The 10,158-nt window shown below is 52.1% G+C and overlaps 3 protein-coding genes across 3 annotated transcripts; 1 reads left to right on the top strand and 2 right to left on the bottom strand.

The window, feature by feature from the left end:
* Positions 1–465: 465 nt before the first annotated feature.
* Positions 466–864, bottom strand: ETH_00003285 (uncharacterized protein; the record flags this gene model as incomplete). Its single annotated transcript, XM_013379507.1, has 1 exon — positions 466–864. The coding sequence occupies one exon, from the start codon at positions 862–864 to the stop codon at positions 466–468; it is 399 nt and encodes a 132-aa protein (XP_013234961.1).
* Positions 865–2,750: 1,886 nt separating this feature from the next.
* ETH_00003280 (Microneme protein 13, related) lies at positions 2,751–4,647 on the top strand (the record flags this gene model as incomplete). The annotated part of the gene is made up of 5 exons (XM_013379506.1): positions 2,751–2,853; positions 2,949–2,971; positions 3,418–3,759; positions 4,029–4,358; positions 4,636–4,647. The coding sequence occupies 5 exons, from the start codon at positions 2,751–2,753 to the stop codon at positions 4,645–4,647; spliced, it is 810 nt and encodes a 269-aa protein (XP_013234960.1).
* A 3,548-nt stretch (positions 4,648–8,195) lies between these two features.
* ETH_00003275 (uncharacterized protein) lies at positions 8,196–8,970 on the bottom strand (the record flags this gene model as incomplete). Its single annotated transcript, XM_013379505.1, has 2 exons — positions 8,196–8,669; positions 8,902–8,970. The coding sequence occupies 2 exons, from the start codon at positions 8,968–8,970 to the stop codon at positions 8,196–8,198; spliced, it is 543 nt and encodes a 180-aa protein (XP_013234959.1).
* Between the last annotated feature and the right edge of the window lie 1,188 nt (positions 8,971–10,158).

Raw genomic sequence — 10,158 nt, 5'->3', positions numbered from 1 at the left:
TGGGAGACGGTTTAGGGTTTAGCTGAAAGGCGGGGTTCACAGAGCAGGGTGCTGGGCCCAGGGCTCGGTTTAGGGCCGAGGGTTTGGGAATTAGGGGCTAGGGGGGCTCCAACGGCCACGCTGCAAGGGTTTAGGGGTCAATATTTGGGGTTTAGGGTTTGTTTAGTATTTAGGGTTTAGGGTTTAGGGCCGGTCTCTGAGCTGAAAGCGTGCGCCTCTTCTCCTTTCTCTTTGTCTCTTCTTTCCCCTTTTCTTTTGTCTTTTTTTTGCTCTTTCTTTTGTCTCCGTCTTTTTCTTCTTTCGTTTTCTTTTTTTGTCTGCACTTCAATCTCTTTTAGCCTCTTTTTGTTTTTTTCCTTCTTTTGTCGTTTTCTTTCGCCTTTGTTTCCCTTATTTTCTGTCTCCTTCCTTTTGTGTCTTTATTGTCTCTTCTTTCCCTTTCTTTTTTCCTTTCTTTTTGCTTTCTTATCGTTCTTTCCTTGATTCATCTTTCTCTTTTGCTGTCCCTTTTGCTGTCTCTCTGTGCTGCTGCCTGGCCCCGCTGCTGCTGCTGCTGCTGCTTGCCTCTTTCGGTCTCCTTTTGCTTCCCTTCTTCGTTGTGTCCCCCTTGTCTCCCCTGAATCTCAGGACTCTGCTGCTGCTGTTGCTGCTGCTGGTGCTGTTGTTGCTGCTGCCGCTGCTGTTGCTGCTGCTGGTGCTGTTGTTGCTGCTGCCGCTGCTATTGCCGCTGTTGTTGCTATTGCTGCTGCTTCTGGAGTGGCCGCCTCCGTGGCCGTAGAGTCCCTGGAGTGCCGTTTGTGTCTCTTTGTCTGGTGACCCCCAGAGCTGCTGCTGCTGCTGCTGCTGCGTGTCTCGGGGCTGCATGCGTTTCGCAGCTCACAGGCCTCATGCTGCGGAGTTCTCTTCAAAAAATCCTCGACAGCAAATGCCTCGAGGAGTTCGCGACGAAGTGCCAAGAGGCCCCTCAGGGGGACTTTTGCCGTCCCGCAGTGGCCCGCAAGGTGGAGGTGGCTTCAGGGGCCCCCAGGGCCTCGGGAGGGGCCCTCGAGGGCGAGGCCAAGGGGGCCCCCGGGGGCCCCCAGTGGCGCTGCTATGCAGCAGCAAGCCTAAACTTTGCTGCTGCTTCCAAGGAGTGCACAGACGACTGCGGGGAGCCTATGAACTGCTTAGGAACTTCAAATTCCCAAAGCGAAATATTTCTTGAAGTTCCTGAACTGGAAGTTCTTTTTGAAAATCACCAGCCGGCTACTTGCATTATGTCGGTCAGTCTGCCTGTATGCTCCAGTGTGGTCCACTGGTCTTGCTGCTGCCCCACAGTGTGACCAGCGCTGCACAGATTAAGGGTATATTCTCCATTGTCTTTTCTATCCTTTCTCTTCTCTAAAGACGAAAAGGAGGAGTATATGCAATCGTTTTTTCTTTTTGTTTTTTCTACCTAGCAGCTGCTTTCTGTGTTTAGGCGCTACCTTCTCGGATTGAAGTGCTTCTTGTGTTTTAGGAAAGGACTTAAAATGGGGCTTTTGGACGCATGCAAAAGGGTGGCTGTCGTGGGCGCGAAAGTTGGAGTGTCTGTGCACCCCAGGCAGCAGCCCTGCGCGGTCTTTTCTTCTCTTTCCGTCATTACACTTGGGCCAAAAAGGAGACAGAGGCATTTCACTTTCACCCAAGGATTCTGGAGGTAACTGTGGGGTTCCAGTGGCTAGCCACAGCTAGCTAGATCTGCGTCTACGTAGCTGAGGCTACCGCTAGCTAGACCCAGCTAGCTGCAACTAGCCACGGCCAGCTCCAGCTAGCTGCTGTTGGGAAGAGTCTGCAGGAGTAGTGAGACTGTCTTTGGGGCGGCTAGCGCCTCTGCGCTCCCGCATTTCAAAAGTCTAAAGGGGTTCTTGGCTAGCCGGCTAGCTAGCTAGTTAGCTTCGGCTTTGCTCGGTGCGCAATTGCACCACAAAGCTGGCCTTGTGCACAGGCAGCATGGGCTTTTCTAAAGTGTAGTTTCATCCCCTCTAAGTAGACCATCTGCCCGTTTCTGCGGGCGCAGCTCCACCCCTTTAAAGTGGGGAGCTCCAGTAGCTTCCGAAAATGTTCGAAATAGGAATACCGAGCAGCTTTTTTTATATTTCTCGCTTTTGCATGCGAGGCTGGCGCCTCTATTTCTCCGATTTCAAGTTTATTTTTTCTTAAAGCTGTGCTTGAGGCGCACTTTCTGTCTCCGGAGTGTACGGACAGTAGCCTGCAGCGGCCTTTTGCCGGAGAATGAGGCGAAATGATCTGCAGGTGACCCCTCCAGGAAGCAGGAGTAAAGAGGCTCCTCTGCAGGGACTGAGTAAACAAATAAGCAGTACAAATAAGTCCTGGCGGTGGCCAGTTTAGTGCATGCTGTACATACACCCCATGCCTTAACTGCAGGGCTCCAGAAACGAACCGAAATTGTGAGAGAGGAACTATAGAAGGCGGAGGGGCCCTTAGCGGCCCTTTGTTGTTTTCTCTCTAGTCATAAAGGGGCTTTTCGTGAATTTCCCAAGTTTATTTCGTAGTGAAATTGGACTTCACGTTGAAGGAAAGAGGGATACTCGCGCATGCAGCTTGCGGCGTTGGGTCCCGAGGCTGTGTGTCCAGTGGCTAGCTGGAGGCCAGCGGCCCATGTGGGGCCTTTCTGTCGCACCTTTTGTTAGGTCTGAATACTTCTAGTTAAGTTGCAGTTTGAAACGAACAATTATGGGGAAGCATGCGGGAAGGTTTGTCAAGGCATTATGGGAGCGTCGGCGGCGATGCTGAAGGCTGGGTCGGCAGCGGCGGCGCCGCTGCGCGTCAAAGCTTTGATCTTCCTACTCCTTGCAAATGAAATTGTTTTTTGTAAGTTTTATTTCTTTTTAAATAGGAAGTCCCTAAAAGACACGCCCAGCAGGAAGCCAGAAAGTCCTCCTTGTTGCGGTGTCTTGCGTGTGCAGCTGCAGCTGAACAGAGAGCAAACGTGAGCGAGCCATCGCTCGCACTCGAAAACCCCTTTCCCTTTCATTTTATTCCCACCAAAAAAAGCTGCAATAATCCGCTGCATTCATTTAATTCCCCAAAAGAAGAAACAGCCACAGGCTTCTGCATTCCTGGCCGCGGACGCGGAACACTGCGCAGCCAGAGCTCGCCTTCAGCAGTTCTCCCCAGCGCCTGATTCCCTCTCCTCCGCCCCCGGCCGCAGCCAGTTCTGCGTCTCTCTTGGCTTTCTGTAGCTTGCTGCGGTGGCTGCAGCAGCTGCTGCTGGATGCGGCCTGGCCTCTCCTAGATTTCTCTTAGCGTCTCTTAGTGCTTGAGATTCCCCGGGCGTCCGGCAACAGTCTCTGGCGCGCCCTGCTGCTGCTGCTGTTGCTGCTGCTGCTGCGCCCCAGGGCTCGGACAGCCCCCCCTGCCTGCGTTTGTGCGCAGGTGGTGCTTGCACTGACTCTGCAGGAGCGGCTGAACACCAAGTGCGAAGCCCTCAGCAACAGCCTCTGCCAGGGGGGCAATGATTCTCTGTGCCAAAACCCCGCAGTCTACGCCCGGCGCTTCCCCGCGAGCAGCGGCGCCCTCGGAGTCTGGCGCTGCTACGCAGGGGCCACCATCAACCTCAGTGCCCACAGCCTAGCTTGCGTCACCAACTGTGGGGACCCCATGAACTGCTCCGGACAGCTCACCCACATCTCTCCAATCTATTTCGATAGCAACTCCGACATGGTGGCAATCATCAAGCAGGAAAAGGTCAGGTACTGCGGAAACTCGCGCTCTCGGGTAAGCAGCAGCTGCAGCGACATCCGGCGCCGGCTGCAGCAGCAGCTGCAGCACGAGCTGCAGCAGCGCAGATGCGTGGCTTCAACCAGCAGCAGCGACATAAGCACTTCTGCTGCTGCTGCAGTTCCAGCTGCCTCTGAACTCAGCTACTGAGTCCTTCCGTGTGCGAGAAGGCGTCCCTCTGCTGTACATGCCCCTGAAAAGAAAGTATTGTATTTGTGACGCATAGCCCGTTATGGGGCCCTGCGCATGCATGCGGGGCGCCGCAGCTGTCCACCGCCGCGGCGGCCAGCGGGCTGCAGACGCTGCTGGACGCGGAATGCCTGAAGCTGCACGCGAAATCGTGCATGGAAGGGCAACAGCAGTTCTGCCAGCCCGCCGTGTCGCGTTTCAAAAGCAACGGGCCCTCGGGAAAGTCCTTCAGCTGCTACAAAACCAACGAGCTCAACTACGCCACCACTGACAACAGCTGTGTGGACAACTGCGGCAACCCAGTCGCATGCGCTGGCGCCGTTGGCTACGCCAGCGTTTACGGCGAAGAACAAACGAAGCTCCGCCAGGTTGTAGAAACCATGACGGACGCTATGTGCAACATCAGCGTAGGCGTTTTGATCGCTAGAATTCGCAGGAGTCGATTTCATGAAGCTACATTCATGCAAACTTGTGTTTACCTTTAGATTTGCATGCGTCGCCATCAGTATCCCTTCTTTGTGTGTCCAGAATGCACGTGCATACGAGTCTGCATAAAGGCGCCTCCTTTTGCTCACGCCAGATCCTCCTGTTTTTACGCTTGTGGCCGTGGCTACTGCTGCTGCTGCTGCTGCTGCTGCTGTTTTCGGTGATGCTGGTGGTGCTGCTGCCCGGCGGTGCGTGCAGGCACGCAACTGACGGACTGGGGCGGACGGAGGACTAGTTAGTCTGTCGTTCTGGCACACAGCCTCGACAGCATTTGAATATGGATTCTCTTATTTAGGTCCATATTTTTATTTCATGTACCTAGCTGATACGCGCGTTTGCCTTCTTATATGTGTTTCATCTGCACGATACATTTGTGCATCCGTGCCTTTGGCTCCATCTCATTGCTCCAGTTAGGGGTGTGTGCAGAGCTCCTTAATCCTCTGCTGCTTTTTGTCTCTATTTGCTCGACTGCGTTTTTGTCCTTTTGCTCAATTCCAGCCAATTCAGCTGAAGGCACATCCTGTTCCTAAGTGGAGCTTTCCATAAACCGTAGTCCTGTGTTGGGTCCTTGCTGATTCCGTGTTTTTGTGTCAAGCTGTACATACACCACAGGATTGCGCGTGGCTTCTGCTGACTCCTGCTTTACACCTTCAGTCTCTTCCGCTTGGGTCCCTCGAGGACTTGAACGTAAAGCGGCAGCGATCAATTTTCCAGACAAATCCCAGAAACTCATTTGCAGCTTTCCCTTCTTCAGGTGCTCATAATTGAACGCAGACGTAGGCAGCAGCAGAGAGGGCTTTCAAGCCAGCTCTGAAGCCGGTCCAAGTGACAAGTAATAAATAAAAATTGGGAAATGAACCGCCATGATCAACAAATGCAGAAGTGATCAATTGGAAGTGAAATAGATCCCAGTACATGAGTAATCAGTAGGAAATGGGTGAGTCAATATAGATGCCGTTCAAACACAAAAGTTAGCAACCAGACGAACAAAAGAAACAAACAAGCCAGTTAGCAAAATGTAGGTAAATCGAAGACAAGTATCAGCAGCAAGCAGCAGAATCAAGCAGCAGCAGTAAGCAACAGCACCAGCAAGCAGCAGTACGGAGCAGCAGCAAAAGATCGCAGCCAGAAATGGTACAGCATGAAGCAACAGTGGCAAGCAGCAGCAGTGAGCAGCATCACCACGCAGCAGTAGCGAAATGCAGCAGACAGCAGCAGCAGCACGTGGTAGGAAGCAGTAGCAGTGCCATGTAGGAGTAGCATGCATAAGCCGCACGGGTATGCAACAGGAAGCAGGAGAAGCAGCAGGAAGTAGTAATGGCAGCAAGCAGCAAGCAGCAGCATAAAGGGGCAGGGAAAAGTAGCAGCAGCGAGCAACAGCATCAAGTGACAGTGGAAGGAAGCAGCAGCAAGCAGCAAGAGCTAGTAGCAACGGGCGTAGCCTCCAGCAGTCAGAGCAGGGAGCAGCAGCAAACAGTAGGAGCAACCAACGTCAAGGATGGGCAACAGCAAGCAGCAAGCAACAACAGTAAGCAGTAACAGCAAGCAGCAGTAGGGAGCGGCAGAAAAATCCCTCAGCTAGAAAAGGCATAGCATGAAGCAACAGTGGCAAGCAGCAGCACCAAGCACCATCACCACGCAGCATTAGCAAGAGTGCTGCTGCAGGTGCCTGCTGTCTCTCGGTAATGTTGCTGTCTGCTGCTTCTTGCTGCTCCTGCCGCCTGCTGCTGCTTGCTTTTTCTGTTTGCTCTTGATGCTTGCTGATGCTGCTTCATGTTATTCCTGCCTGCTGCTGTGCCTCGCGGCTTCCTATTCCTGCTTCTCTGTGCCGTTGCTTACTGCTGCTGCTTGGTTCTGTCGCTGGTTGCTGCTACTTGATGCTGCATGCTATTTGCTGCTGCTGTCTGCTGCATCTTGCTGCTGCTACTTGCAATTTGCTGCTGCTCCTTGCTGCTGCTTCTTGCTGTTTTGTGTTGCTATCAGGGCTTGCTGCTGTGTGTTGCTGTTATTGCTCGCTGTTACTTGCTCCTTTATTGTTGCTGCAGCTACAAAGGAAAATTCGGAAATTGGGCATAAGAGACATCCATATGCGCAGGAATGGGCTGCCGCTTCAGTTCATTAAGCTGTCGCAACAGCAGCAGAAGCGGCAACACTGACTTGATAGAAGCCTTGGTGAGTGATGCGCAGTGCTGGTAACACACGAGTATTGGCTTTGCGAAGTAATATGCAGAAACAAGATGCGCGGCTCATGAACTTTTGACGCAAAAAACGTCTAGCCCACAGGAGTGGCCGGCTGGCTTTTGGGCTGTAGTGTGAAAGGGTTTGTGGAGTGCTCCCAAAACAGCCTTAAAAAGCGCATATTCGGCACCGCACAAGGAACTGTTCTCCACGTTCTGCGCAACATTCTGTCAAAAAAAGGACTCTAGTTTGGCACAAATCTGATTTAAGAGGCCACGCTTGTATAGCCGTTGCTGCCTTCAACAGATCTGAAAGGATGTACGCATATGTATACACATAGATGAAGAAGCATTGAAAAGCAAGAGTCTGCACTTTTTAGCTGAGTAGAAAGTAATACTATTCCATATTTGGGGCTTCAAACTAATTTGCTTCTGGTTCGTTCCATTTCTAGTTGTAACTTAGCAGCAAGAAATGCAATTGTGAAGCTCACTAAAGTTGCCTCCAGTTCGTTCCAATTCCTAGTTGTAACTGAGCACCGAATAATGCAACTGATGTTCACTTTACAGAAAAAATGCGTCCCATACTTTTACTTCCGGGCTGATGTTGAGTTGAAAAGCAGCCATCAGTCTTAAGTTTAGTTCTTGCATTTCGTCTAATTCCGTCTGGCTTCACAGCAGTTGATAGGAAGTTTAGATCTTGCTGTTCCCAATTTCGTCTAATTCCGTCTGGCTTCACAGCAGTTGATAGGAAGCTTAGTTTTTGCTGTTCCCAATTTCGTCTAATTCCGTCTGGCTTCACAGCAGTTGATAGAAATCAAAAGACAAGGCTACGAAGAGGCGCTAGATCCAAAGAAATTGCCCTACAATTTTGGGCCTGGGGCACTGGATCACCAGAGTCTGATCGCATTTTTGAGGCTTCCCAACAGGTGCAACGCATTCCAAGCTTCACAGACTGAGAGCGCAGCTAGCAAAGGACAACAACTGGAATTGCAGCTTCCGCTGAAACATTGACAGCGACAGCACCAGTTTTAACAACTGCAGCACTTTGCAGCATCTGTAGCAACTGCTGCAGCAGCAGCGGCATCAGTAGCAGCTTTTGCAGAAGAAGCAGTTTCAGCAGCACAACCAGCAGCAATTACAGTATCAACAGCAGAACATGCCCTCTTGCCGAGATTTACATCTTTAGAAGAGTAAGTGAGCCGCGCTTCGCGGCTAGCACAGAAAAAGGCTAAACACAGACTTTGGCAGCAACTACAGCAGTAACAGCAGAACATGCCCTCTGGCGGAAAGCTATAAACGCAGACTTTGACAGCAACTGTAGTAGCAACAGCACAACGTGCCCTCTGGCCGAGAGCTACATCTTTAGAAGAGTAAGTGAGCCACGCTTCGCGGCCAGCACAGAAAAAGGCTAAACGCAGACTTCAACAGACACAAGGAGCCAGAATGAAGGTTGCTTTCTGATACCTGCTGCAGCAAAGTGATCCTCGCCGTATGGAAGCTTCCAGCGAATCCTGCAGCTGCTCCAGGTGTTGAGGCGAAAGCAGAGAGTGGCATCCAGCAGAATAAGAATTGCTTCTTGAACTAAGGAAGTAGACAAACGAACTGTTGTACAGTGGTTGCTCGCTTCTGGTGCTCCTTGCTGCCTGCTGCTGCTTGCTGCTGTTCCTTGTTGCTGCTGCTCTTTGCTGCTGCTTGCTGTTGCTGCTTTTTGCTGCTACTTTTTGTTGCTGCGGCGTGGTTCTGCTCGGTGCTACTGTTTATTGTTGCTGCTCGTGGCTGCTTCTTGCTGGTGCTGCTTTGCCTTGCGGCCTGATGCTGTTGCTTCGTGCTGCTGCTTGGTGATTTTGCTTGGTACAACTGCTTGGTGCTACTGCTTGCTTCAAGTTCCTGCTGCTCGGCACTTCTTCTTGCTGCTCCTGCACGCTGCTGCTGCTTGGTGGTGCTATCTGGTCCTGCCGCTTGCTGTTCCGGCTTGTTGCTAGCCTTCTTATTACTTTCACTTATTGCTGCTGCCGCTTGTCGGCGCGAAGTTAGAGTGAAAGGGACAGAAAATATCTGCACAGATATTGAGATAGGCGCATGTGACCGATACAGATATTGACAAAGACGCATGCGAATTCATCTTCGAATAATATACACTCATAATATGGATAGCGGGAATAACAAACTTTTGCATGCAGTTGCATAAAGGTAAATCAGTATTAATTAATCGTTACATATACAGATATGCAGATGAATGTCACCTCAGGACTGCCAGCTGATACGCAAAAGCGGCTCAGTGGCCTACCCCTGGGTAGTGCGGCGAGCACTGCGGAAGCAGCAAGTTAGCTTTCAGCTGCTGCAGCTGCTGCTGCATCTGCAGCAGTAGCTGATGGTTTCAATGACATCCAACGCAGTCGCAAGGGGCCGCAGGGCCCTGCTGCTGCATACTCACATATCACAGCTTTGCTGTGTCTTCCGCCAGTCGTTGCTGCTGCAGTTGCTGCTGCTGTGCTGTGACTACAGCAAATGCTTCTGCTGCTGCTGCTGCTGCCATTGCTGCTGCTGCTGGGACTCCGCTGCGAAGAGGTGAGGCGCTTTGGAGTTCTTCAGGCCGTCGGTGGCCTACTCATTTCCCGCACGATCTCAGAACCACCGACCCCACCACCCTCAGCTTCGTTCAGACCCAGGCCGTGAAGGCTGTGACACTCATGGGAACCATTGTTGGGGGCGCTGCTGCTGCTGCTGCTTCCCAAGCCAGAGAAGGGACCCAAAACAGCGGCGGGAAGCAGCAGCGGAGGCTTGCATCAGCAGCAAAGCCCGTCTTGAGGGCCCACGTGAGTCGCGGCGCAGCTGTCGCTGGGCCGGCAAGGAAGGCGGGCAGTCGCCTAAAACACTAGCACAACACTAAACCCTAAACCCTGTGACTAGGACTTGAACACCGAATTCTACAACGCACTATACCCTACAATAAAGCTCTAAACGCAAAACCCTCAACCCTCGGACTCGGCCAAATCCTACATTCTTCCTCACTGTTTTTTTTACCTGGTGCCCGAAACCGGGGAGCACTCAGACGCAGACAGAGCCTGCGTCTGTGTGCTCTTCAGCCTCATGGGCTTGACTCAGTGACACAAAAGGATTCTTTTGTGCTCGCCGAGAAGATCCAGAAGCCTCAGCACAGGCAGAAAGGCCAAAGACGCACAGGGCCAGTGGGACGTGAGGTGTACAGACACAGGAAACAGAGAAGACACTGCAGTCACTTTTCGGCCCGCCGCCATCCACAAAAAGGCACAAGGACTAAATTAGGTCTTTGGCCAGCCGGGAAAAGGTTGTAAGAGTTTCTTTGCGCGGCCACTTTTGCAGCCATTAAAGCGAGGCTGGGATCTAGGGTTTTTATATTCCCAACGCGGCCCCCGGATGAACTAGAGTCCTAAGGGGGCCCACCCGAGTCACCTCCCAACCAGGTGCGTGGCTTCGGGCTTTGGAGCCCCTCAAGCAGGGTCCCCCAGGAACCCGTTGTTTGTCTTAGGGGCCCCTGGGGTGCTAGGGTCTTAGAGTGACTGCA

Source organism: Eimeria tenella, genomic scaffold, assembly GCF_000499545.2.
Source record: "Eimeria tenella Houghton genomic scaffold, Eth_scaff341, whole genome shotgun sequence".
Taxonomy (NCBI): domain Eukaryota; phylum Apicomplexa; class Conoidasida; order Eucoccidiorida; family Eimeriidae; genus Eimeria; species Eimeria tenella.
This window is presented reverse-complemented; position numbering and strand designations above follow the sequence as displayed.